Below are 21680 nucleotides of genomic sequence, written 5' to 3' on the forward strand. Positions count from 1 at the left end.
AAGCAGAACCAAAACTCTCAAACTTAACTGAAAACCAACCAGGAAAATTCGATGAACACAATGAAGAACTTGGGGAGAAAACCCAAAACAGAACATGAGAGACCAGGAAGAAACGACACTGGGATGAACACAGGAGTGAACATGGGACGGACTGACAAGGAACAAAGAGAAACACACAGGTATACACAGAAAACTAATCACAAGAACGAGACACAGCTGGAGCAGGAGGAGGACATGGGCAACAGGGGGAAATGTGGATTGGCTGACAACAAGGGTGTGGAGGGGAACACTAGGGTGGAGCAGACACGACTAATACAGAACAGGTGTCACGGAAAGACTCTGGGAACAGGGAAGGACAAACAAGACAGGTGTGACAGGAAACAGGCGGGAAAACACAGAGACAGGAAGTAAAACAAGACACGACACATGAGGAGAAAATCTACTAAATATAACAGGAAACAGATTAACCATGAATGAATAACTTGGAACAAGGAACACAAGCCAAAAACTCCAAAACAAAACCTATTGACCCTTTTACTGTTAGTAAACTGTATGATGTTTCTGGTGGGCGGGGCTTAGCTGGAGGCAAAACAATTCTTCACAAACATTAGCTAGTGCTAGCTAGCAACTTCTGTTAGTTTGTTTTAGACAATGGAGGAAGATGATGTGAGTGGTGCATTCAGAAATACTCATTCTTAGTGTCAGGGTGTACTCTGGCACAAACTGGACTGTTCATGAATTCAGAGTGCTGTCTGAATGTACCATTCAGTTATTCAGAGCAGCGCACTCTCGGAGTGGCAGAGCGTACTCTGGACACTCTGTCTGGAGAGACGGAGCAGCAGAGCGCCGAGTGGAGTGATTATGTAATTAACTTAACCGTTGATTAATTCATATAGAAATATAACGCTCCGTTTCTTCGACCAACAGAGCTGTCACTTCAGTGTAGAGCGTCAGACTGAATTTACGAACACACCATGTCAGGTCACTCACTCTCCGGGACTGTGAGTGTAACTTGAATAAATTAACACTGACCAACGGGACCAGACTGGCCGACCCGTATGCTCTCACTCAGTGGATGGATGATGTCACAGGAAGCTTTGTGGTTGATTACTCTGCCAACCTTACAAAGGAGGACGACACTTGAACAGTTTCCTCCGGTTTGTTTTGCTATCGAAGCTAACGTTAGCTAATGAGCTAAAACGTTAGTGTTACAGAGAAATCCAACATTCCTCTTAATACCTCCCCAGTTTCTCATGAGGTGGACCTGATAACCCTTAACACGCATAACATTATTCATCCCTACAACAGGAAATACTTTTTCCGTAACCTGATATGAAGTGTGCGCTGCACATGTGAGCATTTTTGATGATCGTCTCCGTACAGTCCCTCGTCTTATCACATTTAACCATAGTTGTCTTTGTTTTTATTGACGGACAGTGGCGTCTGGTATGTGATAAAATTTAAGTTTTGAGCCATGACTCCTTCTACTCTGGCTCCCAATAACTCAACAAGACGACATTTTAAGACTCCTTTATAGCCTACAGCCCTGTGGTAGAGAGTTGTGTTTTGCCTCCAGCTAACAAACTGACGTCATTGTGGCGTCGGCCCTATAAGGGTCTACAGGGTAACAGAATATATACAGAAACCCAGGATCATGACAAACACTGCCTTGCAGCTGCATTGCATGCTGCTCTGCTGAGAAGAGAGATTTCTCTCTGTATTATTACTGAAACTTGATTCAAATAATTAAAAAATACCAAGTTGTGTTGAACAATCACACAGAAGTTTAATTGTTATTGTGTTATTGTGTCGATTCCTTTTTTTTCTAAATGTTTAAAATATCAGTCACCCAAGGGTACATGATGAGAATAAAACAAACAACAAAGCAAAGCAAAGGTTCATTTTTAAATGAAATATTTTGTTTTCATAGACAATTTTTTTTCCCCTGTAGCTGTTTTAAAATTCATTGGCCGGGAAGGTAACTTTCGAGATGTTCCCGTTGTCGGGACGCCAAAGGTTGAACAGCTCCTGCAATATTTTAGCATCCTCCAATGCATCATGGGCATCATAGTCCCTGTGCAGGAAGTGCTTAGCCAGAGACTCCAGAGAATAACTGTGCAGACCAGGGAAGAGGTTTCTGCTTAGCGGCAAGGTGTCCACAAACCCAGACACCACCTGCTGGAAGTCCTCCCAGAGGGAGCACTTTCGCAGCACTCTGGCGAGTATGGGTGCATCAAACCTCTCCGCATTGTGGGCAGCCAGCAGAACAGGGCGGCAGGAGCTCAGAAAGTCAATGAAGTAATTGAGAGCATCATAAAGAAAGACGGTGTCCAGAGGAGTCCCGTGGCGATACAGCTTGCCTCTGCTCTTGGTAAGGCCTGTCAGCTCTGTGGCTTTTGGAGAGATGGGGCGGCGGGGGAGGATGTAGGCGTTAAATTCTCTCTCTCCACAGACGGCTGACAACTGGATGATATGACACCCTGGATCTGAAAGTAGAGAAGGGACAGATTTAAAGAGGAATAAAGAAAAATCAAATATAAATAAATATATGTTACAATGTTCAAAATTATAAAACAAGCGTATGTGCAGGACGATTTCTTAGCTGCGATGGTTGAGTTGGGTTTTTTTTTATCTTTGGTCAGCTATTTCTCCCATTTCCATACTTTGTGCTAAGATAACTTTATTTTTTAATTATTGTAATTATTATTGTAATTATTAATATTTTTTCCAGTTTTCTGCATCTTCTACTTTGGTGGCACAACCAGACTTTGATATACATTGCTGCCACCTGACCATGGATGTATTTTCTTGCATCAAATACATAACTGCCATGCATTGTGGGTAGTATACACCTCTGGAGCGACCATTGTTGTGCACCTGCTCCCTCAGCTCTCCGAGGGTTGATCTCAACAAGTTCACGTCAGGTTTTCAGACAAATGGAACGGCACATAAGATGGCAGCGGGGATTACCCAGAGGCCAAGTGTTGAGCGGAAGTCAGCGAGGGCATGTTGAATGACTAATGAAACGCAGCTAGTGTGTCATATCTTTTGGACAGCCACTGCATGCGCATATTAATTGAACATAAAAAAGTTTTCTGTCGTCACATCCTGCCAACAGTGTGACGGTAATGCTTCTTTTTACAGAAACTTATGAGTCGTTTAACACAAAGTCAAAACCACTCACTCAGACACTTCAAAGTAACAATGTAATCCGTTCTCTCAACATCTGGTTTCAGTCCTTTAAAGATGTGGTTTTGACAGCCAGGGCACTTTATCCATTATTAATATAAATATATTGATTTAAAGAAGCCTGAGGGGTTCTTAAGCCCTGTTTCCACCAAACACTTTTGGTATGGTACCTTTGGAACTAAAAGTAACCCCACAGACATGGTGCCTAGACCCAGGTCCATTTAGCATTTCCTCCGCAAACAGCACTCTGAGTAATAACACATAGAGTGATATAACCGCCTCAGTTCCCCATTCGAAAATAGCCGTGTGACGGCAAAGAAAAGCAGTGAAATTTATTCTGATATTTATTTTATTTATTTATTTATGTGGCTAAAATAAATTTTGCTGCTGCAGCACATTGCTTAGCTTCTGTGACGGTACTCACAGCCTGCTTCTCCAAACTGGGGGCGTGCCGACCGACATCCACTGTATGTAATACACTGACCGTGGAGAAGTACGTACCTCATTAAACTTTTCGTCAAATGATCCAAACTATCCCTTTGACGGGACTCTGGTGCATAATCAACAACTCTTTGCACTTTCTTCCCATTTTTATTTTCAGAATCATTTTCCGAGCTTTGCTTGTTGCAGCAGGAACGTTAGGTTTTATATTAACAACAGATCTCATGACTACTAGTACATGGAAGGAGTCGCTCGTAGTGGAAATCACCCAACTCTGCAGTTCCCCTTAGCACCATGAAGTGTTTTACCATCTTTAAGCTCACTGTTTTGTTTTGTTTGTTTGTTTTTAAATCAAGTTTACAGTTTTGAGTCTCTCTGCTCTCATAGTGTTGTTTTCTGCAGCAGCAGGCAGCTGTTGTCAGTGTTAAAGCTCTGAAAGGTAACTGTACACCACCTGATCACCACCAAACAGCAGACAGTTTTAACGATCAGCTGGTGAACCAAAGCTCCATTTCCACCACCCTTTCAGTATGGTACCTTTGGAACCAACAGTAACCCTTCAGACATGGTACCTAGACCCTAGAGTTTCCACCGCAAACAGTACTCATTACTAAAAGTGTATGTCATATAAAAACTAAAGAATTGGTCAAAGTTGTTAAAATGAAACTTAAAGTGTGTTGACTGATTCATGTTGTCAGCTCATGCATTGAGTAACATTACAAGTTAACGTTCCACCTTAAAAGTTGCCAGCAGTCGGCCCAGTGAATTAAGTTTTCTCAGACTACAGCTGCTGCAAGAGGCAGAAAAACATCATTTCATTTTATAGTTACAGTTTACTAATAAAGTATACTACTAAATAGTAACAATCAGCTGGTGAACAAAAGCTCCATTTCCACCAAACACTTTCAGTATGGTACCTTTGGAACCAACAGTAACCCTTCAGACATGGTACCTAGACCCTAGCGTTTCCACCACAAACAGTACTCTTTAATGTGGGTGGGGTTGTTGTCACTTACTGCTCTGTCCAGCACTCACTGTATTTCCTCCTTCATCAGTCTGCACCTCATTTAACGTCCACAGAACGAGGCTGCGCGCCTACATTTTCAGTACAAAATAGAACAAGCTGCAGTGAGAGTCTCTCTCCATGGGATATTTAAAAATAGCGGGTTTTTGTGTTTAGTCCTTCTCAGGCAAGCTCAGGGGTTTAATGTTACTGGAGCCCACAGGAACAACGCTCTACTATGCTTTTTTTTCCCCCTCTGAGTGAGGATTACAATATATACAGTTCACATAACCCGCTCAAAATGAATGTATATTTTTAAGCCCTTGATGATCCACTCATTACGAAAAGTGTATGTCATATAAAAACTGAAGCAATGGTCAAAGTTGTCATATTGAAATTTAAGGTGGGTTGATGGATTCACATCGTCAACTCATGCATTGAGTAACATTACAAGTTAACGTTTGACCCTAAAAGTCGCCGGCAGTCGGCCCAGTGAATTAAGTTGTTTTCTCAGACTACAGCTGCTGCAAGAGGCAGCAAAACATCCTTTATTTCATAGTTCCACAGTATGAACAGTGGTAACATGAGCCTCAAAACCAGCCACAACTCAGCCCTGAGCAGAGTGACCGTCCTCCATTGACCAAACAACAGACTGCAGTGTTCACAGCTCCAATCTGTGTGCTAGGTACCCCAACAGAGGGGGGACCAAAAACGGGGACCGTATGGAACGGTTCCATTGATACCATCCACAACTTTTCACAATGGAAACAGAAGTAAAGCATTCCGAACTGAACTTTACCGAATGACAGAGCAATATTGGGCCATCTCATCTTGTCATGTCCTTGAACACCAAGTAGGCACAAACAGCTTATGACATCCGGACAAGACATAAAACATATCACATCACATTCTTTCAGCTTTGTGGTATTGAGCACAGAGGCCTAAATAGTTCCATTACATATGTGTGTCCATTACCTAAAAGTTTCCATTACAGTCACCTTGTAGTTGCTGGTTTTGAATCCAGTCTTTTGTATAAGGTGTTTGATAATACAATTTGCGAATTGCATCTCTCCTAGAAATCTGTCATAAAGCAGTTACATCCTGTGACACCGACAGGAAGAGCATATCTGGTTTGTGTGTGGTTAGTCACAGGCGTCCTCTGGGTTGTCATCATATTGGTTTGACGTGTAATGCCAGCCAAGTGATGCTCCACCCTAACCCACCAAACGTTAATTCGTCAAACATTCATGAACAGAGGCAGATGCATATGTGAGATTAGAAACCAGTAAGTACAGAAACTGAATCACACTCTTAAAGGGAAATTTCAGTTTATTTCAACCTGTCTCCTATCGTCCTAAATTTGTTTCAAGTTACTAGTGACAAAAAAATAATAGTTAGCATGTTAGCCGTTAGCCTAGATACAGCCGTAAATAAGGGCGGCCATAAAACCCTTCAAAATCAAATTCCTCCTCCACAAAGTCGAAGTCTGGCAAAAAGTCAGCCATTATTCTGCAAATCTTTCATAAAATAAATGAATGAACTTATCAGGCTACTGTCCGGTTCTGCCTTGCCGCTGTTGCTGCTTGTTCTCGCGATATTTCGGCCACGCTTTGGGAAGCAGAGGTAAATGGTAAACACACCGTAAGGTAAGACAACAACTCTGAGGACCACCTAAATGTGGAATGTTAGTATATAGGCTTTCCACATCAAGAGTCGATGGCCGCCCTTATTTATTTGAGCCAGAATGCACTGACGAAGAGCTTTGTGAAACTGAAGAATGGAGGAGGAGAGAGAGAGAGAGAGGCACAACAGGTAGAGGACGAGAGAGGAGGAATGGCTGCTGCAAGGCTTTAGCTCTGGAGATCGGTGGTGTAACATTGCCTGTGAATGCTGTGGCCCAGTGCCCACAGAAGAGGAATACCTCTGTTGCAATGAATGGGACTGGGTGCAGCCTTAGCTAAATGGTAAACAACAAACATGGCACCACACCGGTAAGGTAAGACAACACGTTTACATGTCGTTTTCTATATGTTCTCTGACATTGATCCTAACGATATGAGGCGGTCTTTGTGGAGAAAAAGCTTGTTTAGTGGACTAACTTTGCACTTGAAAGGATGCCCGTTCAATTACGTTTTAACAGGTCTGATGCTACGGCTGTATCTAGGCTAACGGCTAACATGCTAACTATTATTTCTATGTCACTAGTGACTTGAAACAAATTTAGGACGATAGGAGACGGGTTGAAACAAACAGAAATTTCCCTTTAAGACTCGAGTTGATGTGACTGTAAACAGGTGGAGCCTTCAGACTATTAGCTGAATTGTCATGTAGCCATACTGGTACACAATTTAGCCAGTTTACTGCTTTTAACTTGTGACAGTTTGTCAGTTGATTCCACGCCAAACTGTGCACTGAGTTAAAAATAATAGGGGATAAAAATAAGACCATTTTAGTCGTGTTGTCTACACAATAGTAGATTTCAGCACGGTTCAGTACCCATTAGAAGATCAAATATGAACCTTTGAGCTCAATAAAATAATGAATATAAAAATATTAATAAATATGTTTAACAAAGGTGTATATTATAACACCAACTGTTGTCAGATAAGGTAAATAAAAAGGGTAATATTTAATGTGATGACATTGTGACAGGCTAATACCCTTTTTCCATTCTCACTCTTCGCCATGCCGAATAAAGCCATGCCGCGCCAATTTGTGTTTCCATTGTCAGTTTGGACACGCTGTGCCACACCAAGCCGCAACAGCAATGGACCTTTTTCAGAGCAGGTCCACAAGCTGGGCCACTTGCCCTCAAGTGGGTAGTGGTGATGTCTCGCCGACCGCAGCCAACCCTTGACGACTCCCCTTCTTCCCCCTAAACAATCTGTGTGTGTTGCAAAACTTTACTCCCCTATGTCTGCAGGAGACCAGAGAGAAAGGCGTTTTGAAAAGTCACTTTGTGTTCAGCTCTCAGTACGTCTGTAGAGTTTAGTTTCCCTCCTGCTTCCTGTTTTTACTTTAGATATCTGCAGAAGTTGTGTTAAGTTCCTGCTCGAAAACTTAACATTTCTTTATTTTGCTGCTTCACAATAAAAGTTTTTACATAACAAAATAATGGGGGACTTTTATTGTGAAGACTCTACAGGAAATGAAATGTGTTCATCACTGAATTAGTGGAACTTTGTTAGCAGCTTTTCTATAAAGGCAAGGCTAGTGGTGCGGCAGGGAGGAAGAGTAAAAGCAGAAACAGCCAGAGTGAGATGATGATGAAGAGCTGCAGACAACAGGCTCTTACTGCACCTGCTGTGCTGGGCTGACGAACCAAACCGAACCAAACCAAACCAAGCCAAACCAAGCCATGACTGCCGAAAAGGGGTAAAAGTATTGATAAGCAGACAAACAGACATAAAGGTAATCTTACCTAATCCAGTGGTCTCCAGGTCAAAGAAAACAATGTTCGACATCTGCAAAGATTTAAAGAGACAGAAATTTGAACATGAACTTACACATCCTACAGTCACGTCTGACAGTGCATTGATATAATATTAGCTTTCACAGTTTAAGATGGCTTTTAAAGCTAAACAATGTATAGATTCATACAGAAGCAATCCCTCTCAATCACCGACCCAGTAGATGTGTGTGGCGTAGTGGTGCATGGGTCAGGGTTTTGTTAATCAGTGACCCAAACCTTCAAACCGAAGCTGAAAGTTCCTGGTAATAACCTGCTGTTAACTGTACTGCATTAAGTTCACAGTAAATGTCACAATATGAAACATGTGTTTTCCGTAGAGGGACAGCAAGTACATACTCATCTTTAAAGTGGTTAGGGACTGTTTGTTACTAATGAGGGGGGAGGGGTTGGTGCACAACAGGGAAGGGATGTCTCATAATTATTCAAGCACTAGGGAGGGACGTTTTCATTTTGACGAAGGGGATGGACATCCTTCTTCAAATGGTTGATCTTGTATTCATTTTAAATAACATCTGAACCCTAAAACCTGCTGACAGGTTTGAAAGGCATTTTCCTCTAAAAAAATGCCAAAATTACACCATTTATCATCGACCAGAAACACTCGATTATCAAATTTCCAACAGTTCTTGAACATGTCACACTTCTGCCAGGAAACACAACCAAAACTAAGCTTAAATATTTCATCAAAACTACATTTCATCACTTTAAAATGTTGCCAAAAACAACCATTTGCACAAACCAAATCCTTAAAAAAGGCATTTTAGATTCAACTTTTAGTTTTAACTTTCAAACATCAAAGGGTACTTTTTTAAAATCTCATAACATCACCACGCAAAGATACTGTCATTAGGCTGTTCTGGCCGGCCACTGCTGCCACTGCTGTGTACAGTTTATTTGGGAAATAAGTCATTATGCACTCTGTTAATGTGTGTGTGTGTGTGTGTGTGTGTGTGTGTGTGTGTGTGTGTGTGTGTTGTCAGCAGGTCTGTTTAGAAAGGTTAAAGTGTCCCAGAGTGAGACTCTGTGACCTTGGCTTGAATGAACACATCGCCAAATCCCACTTTGAGTGATGACCCCTCCCCATTGCTCCCAACAGCACCAGAGGGGGTAATGACTTTTTCTCTGTCTCACACTAGGCCCGTTTCCACTCAAGAAGTTCCTGGTACTATTTGGGGGGCAGGAACTACTACAGGAACGTCCTCTCACTCGGCCCTCTCAACCGCCGTGTCACCACTGAGAGAGCGGAGTACGAGGAAGGTTCTTGTAAAGTTACGGGCTCTGGATGTGACGTAATCGCTGCGCGACCATTTACCGGGGCAACGTAGGGACGCCGTTAGCTGTTAGCCCTTAGCGGTGTCTGTAATAACTCACTAAATGGCCCGTGAAAAAAAAAAAATTCCAGCGGATGTCTTAGTTACAGCATGATTGAGCTAACTGGAGTAGTTTCATGTCGTATCCAACAACGGGAGGCTTTTAGCAGATGAAGTCCTGATGTTAGCTTTGCTGCTGCTGCTGCTGCAGCCACTGATGCTTTCTAGACATCGTGATTTCCCAAAACTGAATACATACCACACATAAACACAAAACTGCTTTGCTAGCTCAATCATGTTGTAACTAAGATATCCGCTGGAAAAAATATTTTTTTCACGGACCATTTAGTGAGTTTTTTACATGTCGGCAGAAGCTATATGAACGAGCTAACCCTTGTCTGCTGAGTTTTAAAAATGCTGTTTTGTTGCTTTCTGTTGACATCACATCCCTCCTTGAGTATATCCAATCAGCACCAAGTAACCCCCAAGCCCCAGCCAGGAGTCTTTCGGGGCCGTTCTGAGTACCTACTCCGAGGCAGGGACTTGTTTAGCCCCCGTAAAAGTTCCAGAACTCTGTCCTTCGGGGGTGGTTGCTGTGGTGGAGACACGCACCAACGGCCCCAGCCCCGTAAAATTACCCCGAAGTTCCTGCGGTGGAAACGGGCCTACTCACACACACGGAATTTCGTCATGGGCAAAGCCACTTGGCCTTTCGTGTTGTCAATTTTTTGAGGGCATGAAGGCCAAAAGCCAGGGCAGCAAGGCCATAAAATAAAACAATGATTTTAAGTCCACGTCCATAATGAATTTGATTTGAGGACTACGGATGTATAACTATGTGTGAAATGAATAAATAAAACAAGCTCAAGTAATAATAATGAGTATAATAAGTAATAATGTACTAATAAACCCAATGTGTTTTAAATACAGAACAACCAGGTTTATGTATTTATAAGCAAACAATCTTAAATATTAGGCCTGATGATAAACTGATTCACTGAACAAGACTAGCTGACAATTATTTTTGATGTGTTGTTAGATAGCTAACAAACAAACTGCAGCAGGATTATTCAATTACTATTTCAACTGGGCCGCATTTCAAAACCAGATCATGTCAATGGGCCACATTTTTAGCCACGAGCATACATATATATATATATATTTATATATATATACACACACACACACACACACACACACACATATATATATATATATATATATATATATACACACACACATACAGGGCGGCACGGTGGGCGTGGGAGCCCTTCTGTGCGGAGTTTGCATGTTCTCCCCGTGTCAGCGTGGGTTCTCTCCGGGCACTCCGGCTTCCTCCCACAGTCCAAAGACATGCAGATTGGGGACTAGGTTAATTGGTAACTCTAAATTGTCCGTAGGTGTGAATGTGAGCGTGAATGGTTGTTTGTCTCTATGTGTCAGCCCTGCGATAGTCTGGTGACCTGTCCAGGGTGTACCCTGCCTCTCGCCCGATGTCAGCTGGGATAGGCTTGTAGTGTAAAAGTTTGTGCTTAGTAAATCAAGTAACAAAGTTAAGATATCTAAGTGATTGGGAAACAAAAAAGAGCCATATAATCATGTACAAGGCATTATAAAAGCTTTGAATCTGTATTAGATGCTGTCGAGGTCATTTACTCCTTTGATCATTCACTCCTTTGAATCTGTTGTCAAGGTCATTTACTGAAAGAACACACCATGTCCTGTTTAATGATGAAACACATACTCAGGTGCTGTAACTAGCACACACTTGCTCACATATTGTACTCCAAGGATGAAACACATACTCAGGTGCTGTAACTAGCACACACTTGCTCACATATTGTACTCCAAGGTTTTATTTTGCATGAAACTAGAAACACTGTGGGCCGTGTAGAAGTCCCTGGAATTCACATCTTGCATGAAACTAGACGCACTGTGGACTGTATAGAGAGTCCCCAGAATGCACATATTTTAAAAAAATAGAGCGAGAATGGAACCGAACCTAAGGGAAGGAATTTTGGGAAATTCCAGGCTACATCACACCATTAAAAACGGCCCAATCAGAATTGGACACAAAGAAGTTCTCCACCAATAGAATTGGGTTCGAGTAGGAAGTATTAGCAAAAAAGGTGGAGACTCGTCTGGATCTCCACCAGCATATAAGCTAGGGTTCTGAACGCAGTTCTTTAGTCACACTCCGGAGTCTGACTCATTAAGTTGTATGTGTTAAAGCCTGTTGACACATTAAACTTGATTGCATCGGACCTTGCCTGTTTCCAGTGTTTCTTTAAGTATTTGCCAGCTGAACCTAAGAGATCAAATCGACATTTGAAGACGACTAACAAGAGACAAGAAGTTCAAGGTCGGGAGCCTACAGGCCCACTTCCAGGCACCGAATCTTTGACACTTCAGGCTCCAGCCCCCCCGCGACCCTCAAGAGGATGAAGCGGTTAGAAGATGACTGACTGATATACATACACACACACACACACACACACACTGAGCTGTCAATGCACAGAAGCATAATAAGTGACATTAACAGTATCTAATAACACACACTATCTCTCTACCTGCATCTCCCTCTCTCCTCTCCTCCACACACACACGTGCACACACCTCACCTCCTGATGCTTTCCTTATAGGTCAGTTACACAGGATATAGTTTTATACAGTCCATGGCAGCAACAGTCATGTTTACAACAACAAAGTCACTATTTAAAACCCAATAATATCTCACTGGAATATAAATATTCCTCCTGACATCACAACACTGAGTGAAGAAAGTCATGCTATCTCAGCATGAAGACAAACATCAGTATCAGTCATTCATCCTGCTCTCTACTGAGGACACTCACTGTCTGCAGGTCACTGCCTCAGGTACATGTTCAGATAAAGTGTTAGCCTACATACAGACAGCTTTCATTTTAGTTTGTCTTCAACACTTTGCTGTTAGCCTCGCGAGCCTCACGATGTGCTTGTGTCGACCGCGATTGTAAATCATAATAGCGCTGAATGAGAGAATCATATTTCAACGACAGAGCGGATTGAAATATGGCTTTCTACATGCTGATCACATGTTTTGATAAAGTATTGGCTTTTTACTGGCAGAGGTTTTATTGCACTTACTCACAGTAACAAGCATAGTTGTCGTTAACTAGAGTAATCATGAAGTTAGGCCTACATTCCCTTCATCTGCACCGCGGCCTCTCTGCTGATGTCTGACTTCACTCTGTTGTGAGAGCAGGAGAGAGGCTGCAGGATGATATATATAGGCTAAGATAGATAGATAGATAGATAGATAGATATTGCTGGTAGGTCTCTGGCAGTAGGCTACATGGTGTTAGGCCTACATATTAGCTGAGGAAAATATCTTCACCGGAGATGGTGACTCGAGGGTCGACGTTTAAAGATTTCCCTGCTCTACAATCACCTAACAGAAAACCTGAGCGCTTCAGGTGATGATGAAGCTGCTTGTTGTGAGACAGAGAGAAGGACAGAGAGGAAGTTGGATTACTGCACAATGTTTCCCAAAGTTATCAATAACTATATGACTTTATGAAACCCACATACCAAAACACAGTTAATCTGGTGTGAGCCTTTTCTTTCACTTTGCACCGCTACACAAGCAGTCACCGACACCCTGCCAAGTCTGTCTCCCAAAGTTACTGTGTGAACATAACGAGCTGATAAAGGAGGAAAAGTCTGAACTCACCGTGGACAGTGTGACGAGCTGTCAGCTGAGTTGTGTTACAGGTGATGGTGTGAAGGCAGGTGTGACTCAAAGGAACAGAAACAAGCATCTTTGTATCTTCGGCTGAGGAGGTGCAGAGTCAGAACTGAGGAGGCAGCAGGGGGGCGGTGCCTCAAACTTCATGTCCTCATGTTTGGTAAAGCTGCAGCAGCCCTCAGCACAGGAACTCACAGCAACACTCACATGCTGATTTCAGGTTATTAAAGGAAAACTTCACCTACACATTTTTAAATGGAAAAAGTCACGCCACTCTGTCGTGGAGAGTCAGTCACAGCTGAGTGAAGCACCCTTCATCATTGTGTAGGGGGTAAACACAGCAGCAAGCTTTGGGACACACTTTCGCAGCAGAAAGAGGAACTGTCATAACTTCTCATAACCACAGTGAAAAGTTAAACTCCCATTTTATGTTCCTCATATGTATTTATAGCACTTATATTTAATCTGTATGTGCTGCTAGGCCTACCTGAATTTTGTATATTGTGTTTTTATCATGAAAAGAAGTAAAAAAAAAAAAAAAACTTGATAAATTGAGATAAATGTAAATAAAAAATAGAAATAAAACTTCTTTGGCAGCATTTCTTTTCTTTTTTTGCAAACATCTTTTGGCTTTTCACTCAGATGTTCATAAGCTGCTTGGTTTTGTAACAGTTCTTGTAATCATACGGCACAACTATCGAATGAACGTGTTTTCTAGCGACGCATTTTATCCTAAACTCACTGCTCAGAAAATTAAGTCAGTTAAACTTCAGGGATATCAATGTGTCCATTCAGGAAGCACAAGTGATTGTGAATCAGTTTCACTTGCTTTGGTGCAAATCAAAGTGACAACAGGTGCAATGGAGAGGCAAAAGCAAGACAACCCCTAAAAGGGAATGGTTTTACATGTGGTGGCCACAGACAGTGGTTCGATCCCGGGCACTTCTGTGCGGAGTTTGCATGTTCTCCCCGTGTCAGCGTGGGTTCTCTCCGGGCACTCCGGCTTCCTCCCACAGTCCAAAGACATGCAGATTGGGGACTAGGTTAATTGGTAACTCTAAATTGTCCGTAGGTGTGAATGTGAGTATGAATGGTTGTCTGTCTCTATGTGTCAGCCCTGCGATAGTCTGGTGACCTGTCCAGGGTGTACCCTGCCTCTCGCCCGATGTCAGCTGGGATAGGCTCCAGCCCCCCCGCGACCCTCAAGAGGATGAAGCGGTTAGAAGATGAATGAATGAATATAATAAAACCACCATCACTATAAGCAAATCATATTTTCAACAAACTATCCTTTTGTGATTTTCTGTTTATGTACATGACGTATGTAACAAAGCGCCTCTTCTTGGCAAGAGGAGTGATTTTTATGTCAAAAAGTCTTTTTAATGCAAATCAGCACGAAACATTAATACTTAAGCGGTCCACTCTTTTTGTGGATCTACTTTAACTCACCCCTCCTGTATCGTTCTTGATAGTGATCCTCAGTTTCCCAGAACGCAGTGTGACAAACCCTTGGAGAAAGATTTTAAAGCTTTACTTTAATAGAGGTGACCACTGCAGTAGGTAAAGGCAGGTATTAAAACAGTGAAAGCAAAATTACATTTTTAAATACAACACTGTCGTAAATCAGTTCAGGGAGGACCCAAATGCAGAGTAACAGGCAGGTTCAAGTTTTAACTAAAAGCGAGCTCTAATGCAGCTGGTAAAAAACAGTCAGAACAAGCAGGTAACTGACAGTCCAAATGAAAGCAGAACCAAAACTCTCAAACTTAACTGAAAACCAACCGGGAAAATTCGATGAACACAATGAAGAACTTGGGGAGGAAACCCAAAACGGAACATGAGAGTGTCACAGCTCTGCCATTTTGCTCACCTCATGCAGTACTTTTCCATTCACCCCACCTCTGCTCCACTCAGCCACACCCACACCCTGAAAAATCGCTTTCGTGTTCTTGGCGCCCAGGCTGACTCAACTGATAAGGCCCCAGATATTAACACCAAATGGGAAACTATCAGAAACACCTATGTTGGAGCAGCCACTAAGATCCTGGGCTATAGAGAAAAGAAGAACAAAGACTGGCTGACACCCGGCACTTGGCAGAAAATAGAGCAAAGGAAACAACTTAAAGCAAAGATGCTGAACACCAAGTCACTGAGGCTCCAGAAACAGGCCCAAGAATCCTATAAGATTAAGGACAAGGAAGTCAAAAGGAGTGCAAGGAACGACAAACGGGCCTTTGTTGAGAGACTAGCCTGCAAAGCAGAAGAGGCAGCAAGGAAAGGTGATATGGGTGCTGTATATAAAATCACCAAGCAGCTCTGTGGCAAAAACACCAGCCAATCATCTCCTGTGAAAGACAAGGATGGTCAGGCTGCCAGATGGGTGCAGCACTTCTGTGATGTCCTCAACTGCCCTGATCCAGAAAATCTTGCTAATCCCACACCTGCAGATAGCCTTCTCAACATTGATACCAGCCCCCCAACTGAGACAGAGGTCAGAAGTGCCATCCAAATGACCAAGGATGGGAAAGCTGCAGGCTTTGACTCTATCCATGCAGAGATGCTTAAAGCTGACTACAACACATCTGTCAAGGTTTTCACTGACCTGTTCAGAAACATCTGGGACACAAATGTCATTCCTGTGGATTGGGCAAAATGTCTGATTGCAAAAACTCCAAAGAAAGGCAATCTGCAAGATTGGAACAGCTGGAGAGGCATTGCTGTCCATACCATCCAAGGTCTTCTGTAGAATCCTTCTAACCAGAATCGATGAAGCAATCAACACCAAACTGAGACAGGAACAGGTGGGCTTCAGGAGAGGAAGAGGATGTACTGACCAGATATTCACACCAAGGAACATCATTGAGCAATGCCTGGAGTGGAACAACCCACTATACATCAACCTCGACTTCCAGAAAGCTTTTGACAGCTTACACCGCAACACCCTGTGGAAGATTGTGCAATCCTATGGAGTTCCTCCAAAGATAATTGCACTGATAAAGATGTTTTACCACCAGTTTGAGTCTAGTGTGATCACAAACGGCAACCTCACTGATTGGTTCCCTGTGGAATCTGGAGTACGCCAGGGATGCATCATCTCTCCCATCCTCTTCTTGATTGCCATCGACTGGACCATGAGGAAAACAACGTCAGGTAAACCGAGAGGCATCCAATGGACACTCTTCACCCAGCTGGAAGATCTCGACTATGCTGATGACCTGGCCATCCTCTCCACAAACCACACTCATATGCAAGAGAAGACTGACGGGACTGACAGATACGCCAGACAGATGGGTTTGACTATTAACACCTCTAAAACCCAAGTGATGTGCATTAACTCAACACCCCCTGCACCAATCACTGTGGATGGCAAGGCTCTCAACTATGTTGAAGAGTTCACATATCTGAGCAGTCGACTCAGCAAGGACAATGCATGCAGTAAAGACATCAGCATACGGCTTGGTAAAGCCCGCAACGCATTCGCCATGCTCCATACCATCTGGAAGTCAAAGCAGTACAGCTTGAGAACCAAGATCCAACTGTATAACAGTAATGTTAAATCAGTTTTGCTGTACGGCTCGGAATGCTGGCGGGTTGTTGAGAGTAACATGCAGAAGATCAGTGCATTCCACAACAGATGCCTCCGGAGAATATGCCACATCTTCTGGCCTGACAGGATTTCAAACCATGATCTGTACACAAACACCAACTCTTGCAATGTGGTGCTGGAAATCAAGCAACGCCAACTCCAATGGCTTGGACATGTCCTGAGGATGGACAAGAACTGTATTCCCAGAGTAGCCCTGAGATGGACTCCACCTGGGAAGAGAAAGCAAGGCCAGCCGAAAACCACCTGGTGGAGAACTGTGGCCTTTGAGCTGAAAACAGCAAACCTTTCCTGGGGCGAGGCACAGCATGCTGCACAAGACCGGACCAGATGGAAGTAGCCTTATGTTCCTCTAGGAACGAAGAGGACTAAGTAATACACAGAAAACTAATCACAAGAACGAGACACAGCTGGAGCAGGAGGAGGATATGGGCAACAGGGGGGAAATGTGGATTGGCTGACAACAAGGGTGTGGAGGGGAACACTAGGGTGGAGAAGACAAGACTAATACAGAACCGGTGTCACGGAAAGACTCTGGGAACAGGGAAGGACAAACAATACAGGTGTGACAGGAAACAGGCGGGAAAACACAGAGACAGGAAGTAAAACAAGACACGACCATGAGGAGAAAATCTACTAAATATAACAGGAAACAGATTAACCATGAATGAATAACTTGGAACAAGGAACACAAGCCAAAAACTCCAAAACAAAACCTATTGACCCTTTTACTGTTAGTAAACTGTATGATGTTTCTGGTGGGCGGGGCTTAGCTGGAGGCAAAACAATTCTTCACAGACATTAGCTAGTGCTAGCTAGCAACTTCTGTTGGTTTGTTTTAGACAATGGAGGAAGATGATGTGAGTGGTGCATTCAGAAATACTCATTCTTAGTGTCAGGGTGTACTCTGGCACAAACTGGACTGTTCATGAATTCAGAGTGCTGTCTGAATGTACCATTCAGTTATTCAGAGCAGCGCACTCTCGGAGTGGCAGAGCGTACTCTGGACACTCTGTCTGGAGAGACGGAGCAGCAGAGCGCTGAGTGGAGTGATTATGTGATTAACTTAACCGTTGGTTAATTCATATAGAAATATAACGCTCCGTTTCTTCGACCAACAGAGCTGTCACTTCAGTGTAGAGCATCAGACTGAGTTTATGAACGCACCATATCAGGTCACTGACTCTACGGGACTGTGAGTGTAACTTGAATAAATTAACACTGACCAACGGGACCAGACTGGCCGACCCGTATGCTCTCACTCAGTGGATGGATGATGTCACAGGAAGCTTTGTGGTTCATTACTCTGCCAATCTTACAAAGGAGGACGACACTTGAACGGTTTCCTCCGGTTTGCTTTGCTATCAAAGCTAATGTTAGCTAATGCGCCAAAAAGGTAGTGTTACAGAGAAACCCAACATTCCTCTTAATACCTCCCCAGTTTCTGATGAGGTGGACATGATAACCCTTAATACACATAACATTATTCATCCCTACAACAGGAAATACTTTTTCCCTAACCTGATATGAAGTGTGCGCTGCACATGTGAGCATTTTTGATGATGGCCTCCGTCCAGTCCTTCGTCTTATCACACTTAACCATAGTTGTCTTTGTTTTTGTTGACAGACAGTGGCGTCTGGTATGTGATAAAATTTAAGTTTAGAGTGATGACTCCTTCTATTCTGGCTCCCAATAACTCAACAAGACGACATTTTAAGACTCCTTTATAGCCTACAGCCCTGTGGTGGAGAGTTGTGTTTTGCCTCAAGCTAACAAACTGATATCATTGTGACGTCGGCCCTATAAGGGTCTACAGGGTAACAGAATATATACAAAAACCCAGGATCATGACAAACACGGCCTTGCAGCTGCATTGCATGCTGCTCTGCTGAGGAGAGAGATTTCTCTCTGTATTATTACTGAAACTTGATTCAAATAATACAAAGTAAAAATACCAAGTTGTGTTGAACAGTCACAAAGAAGTTTAATTGTTATTGTGGGAAAACTGTGCTGCAATTTACAGCAAAGACAAGAGAACAACTTTTGTGTGTATGACTCAGGACATAAGACGCAACTAAATAATATAAATTATTCAGTATGAACATTACAAATCTCAGCGTGGGTTCTCTCCGGGCACTCCGGCTTCCTCCCACAGTCCAAAGACATGCAGATTGGGGACTAGGTTAATTGGTAACTCTAAATTGTCCGTAGGTGTGAATGTGAGCGTGAATGGTTGTTTGTCTCTATGTGTCAGCCCTGCGATAGTCTGGCGACCTGTCCAGGGTGTACCCTGCCTCTCGCCCGATGTCAGCTGGGATAGGCTCCAGCCCCCCCGCGACCCTCAAGAGGATGAAGCGGTTAGAAGATGAATGAATGAATGAACATTACAAATCTGTGAATTTGGGGTCTAACCTGCATTATTTGTGTCCTATCACAAGGGTACATGATGAGAATAAAACAAACAACAAAGCAAAGCAAAGGTTAATTTTTAAATGAAATATTTTGTTTTCATGGCCAATTTTTTTTCCCCCCTGTAGCTTTTTTAAAATTCATTGGTCGGGAAGGTAACTTCCCAGACGTCCTCTCTGTCGGGATCCCAAAAGTCAAATAGCTCCTGCAATATTCTGGCATCCTCCAATCCATCATGAGCGTCATAGTATCTGTACAGGAAGTACTCAGCCAGAGACTCCAGAGAATAACTGTGCAGACCAGGGAAGAGGTTTCTGCTTAGCGGCAAGGTGTCCACAAACCCAGACACCACCTGCTGGAAGTCCTCCCAGAGGTAGCACTTTTGAAGCACTCTGGCGAGTATGGGTGCATCAAACCTCGCATTGTGGGCAGCCAGCAGAACAGGGCGGCGGCGTGGGCGTTTGCGGTGTCGGGGACGGCAGGAGCTCAGAAAGTCAATGAAGTCATTGAGAGCATCATAAAGAAAGACGGTGTCCAGAGGAGTCCCATGGTGATACAGCGTGCCTCTGCTCTTGGTAATGCCTGTCAGCTCTGAGGCTTTTGGAGAGATGGGGCGGCGGGGGAGGATGTAGGCGTTAAATTCTCTCTCTCCACAGACGGCTGACAACTGGATGATATGACACCCTGGATCTGAAAGTAGAGAAGGGAGGATTTAAAGAGGAATAAAGAAAAAGAAAATATAAATAAATATATGTTTCAATGTTCAAAATTATAAAACAAGCGTATGTGCAGGACGATTTCTTAGCTGCGATGGCTGAGTTTTGTTTTTTTTATCTTTGGTCAGCTATTTCTCCCATTTCCATACTTTGTGCTAAGATAACTTTTTTTTAATTATTATTATTATTATTATTGTATTTTTTCCAATTTTCTGCATCTTCTACTTTGGTGGCACAACCAGACTTTGATATACATTGCTGCCACCTGACCATGGATGTATTTTCTTGCATCTAATGCATAACTGCCATGCATTGTGGGTAGTATACACCTCTGGAGCGACCATTGTTGTGCACCTGCTCCCTCAGCTCTCCGAGGGTTGATCTCACCAAGTTCACTTCAGGTTTTCAGACAAATGGAACGGCACATAAGATGGCGGCGGGGATTACCCAGAGGCCAAGTGCTGAGCAGAAGTCAGCGAGGGCATGTTGAATGACTAATGAAACACAGCTAGTGTCATATCTTTTGGACAGCCACTGCATGCGCATATTAATTGAACATAAAAAAGTTTTCTGTCGTCACATCCTGCCGACAGTGTGACGGTAATGCTTCTTTTTACAGAAACTTATGAGTCGTTTAACACAAAGTCAAAACCACTCACTCAGACACTTCAAAGTAACAATGTAATCCGTTCTCTCAACATCTGGTTTCAGTCCTTTAAAGATGTGGTTTTGACAGGAAGGGTAATTTTGACACACGTACTCAACAGCCAGGGCACTTTATCCATTATTAATATAAATATATTGATTTAAAGAAGCCTGAGGGGTTCTTAAGCCCTGTTTCCACCAAACACTTTTGGTATGGTACCTCTGGAACTAAAAGTAACCCCACAGACATGGTGCCTAGACCCAGGTCCATTTAGTGTTTCCTCCGCAAACAGCACTCTGAATAATAACACAGAGAGTGATATAACCGCCTCAGTTCCCCATTCGAAAATAGCCGTGTGACGGCAAAGAAAAGCAGTGAAATTTGTACTGATATTTATTTTATGTATTTATGTGGCTAAAATACATTTTGCTGCTGCAGCACATTGCTTAGCTTCTGTGACGGTACTCACAGCCTGCTTCTCCAAACTGGGGGCGTGCCGACCGACATCCAATGAATGTAATACAGGAGGACTTTCCTATTAGATATTGTGGTCAGCGTCTTGCAGCAAGAAACTTCTCTATTTTTCAAGAGAGAGGATTTTTAAAGCAGCTATACTTCATAGTTTTATATTAACAACAGGTCTCATGACTATTTGTACATGGAAGGATTCGCTCGTAGTGAAAATCACCCAACTCTGCAGTTCCCCTTAGCACCATGAAGTGTTTTACCATCTTTAAGCTCACTGTTGCGTTTTCTTGTTGTTGTTTTTTTTAACCAATTTTACAGTTTTGAGTCTCTCTGCTCTTAGAGTGTTGTTACCCATTATCTTTAACTAACAGTTCTTCAGAGGAATGACAGAGCAATATGGGGCCATCTCATCTCGTCATGTCCTTGAACGCCAAGTAAGGCACAAACAGCTTATGACATCCGGACAAGACATAACACATACTTCACTTCACTTCACTTCACTTCACTTCACTTCACATCACATTCTTTTGGCTTTGTGGTACTGAGCACAGAGGCCTAAATAGTTCCATTACACATGTGTGTCCATTACCTAAAAGTTTCCATTACAGTCACCTTGTAGTTGCTGGTTTTGAATCCAGTCTTTTGTATAAGGTGTTTGATAATACAATTGCATATTGCATCTCTCCTAGAAATC

At 42.9% G+C, this 21680-nt stretch overlaps 1 protein-coding gene across 8 annotated transcripts in view; it reads right to left on the reverse strand.

The window, feature by feature from the left end:
- Positions 1-1251: 1251 nt before the first annotated feature.
- LOC125886953 (DNA polymerase III subunit epsilon-like) overlaps positions 1252-21680 on the reverse strand; it is a 50283-nt gene continuing 29854 nt past the window's right edge. For 2 of the 8 annotated variants that reach the window (XM_049573363.1, XM_049573362.1), the window contains exons 2-3: positions 8055-8097; positions 1252-2486 (exon numbers count right to left, since the gene is read on the reverse strand). In XM_049573363.1, the coding sequence (XP_049429320.1) occupies positions 1957-2486; positions 8055-8097 (573 nt within the window). In that variant the 3' untranslated portion in view covers positions 1252-1956. Of the gene's footprint in view, positions 2487-8054; positions 8098-13127; positions 13232-18695; positions 19847-21680 lie in introns of those variants that run through there. The other 6 variants (XM_049573361.1, XM_049573360.1, XM_049573358.1 and 3 more) reach the window with 6 other exon arrangements.

The sequence above is a fragment of the Epinephelus fuscoguttatus genome, linkage group LG4, assembly GCF_011397635.1.
Source record: "Epinephelus fuscoguttatus linkage group LG4, E.fuscoguttatus.final_Chr_v1".
Classification (NCBI taxonomy): domain Eukaryota; kingdom Metazoa; phylum Chordata; class Actinopteri; order Perciformes; family Serranidae; genus Epinephelus; species Epinephelus fuscoguttatus.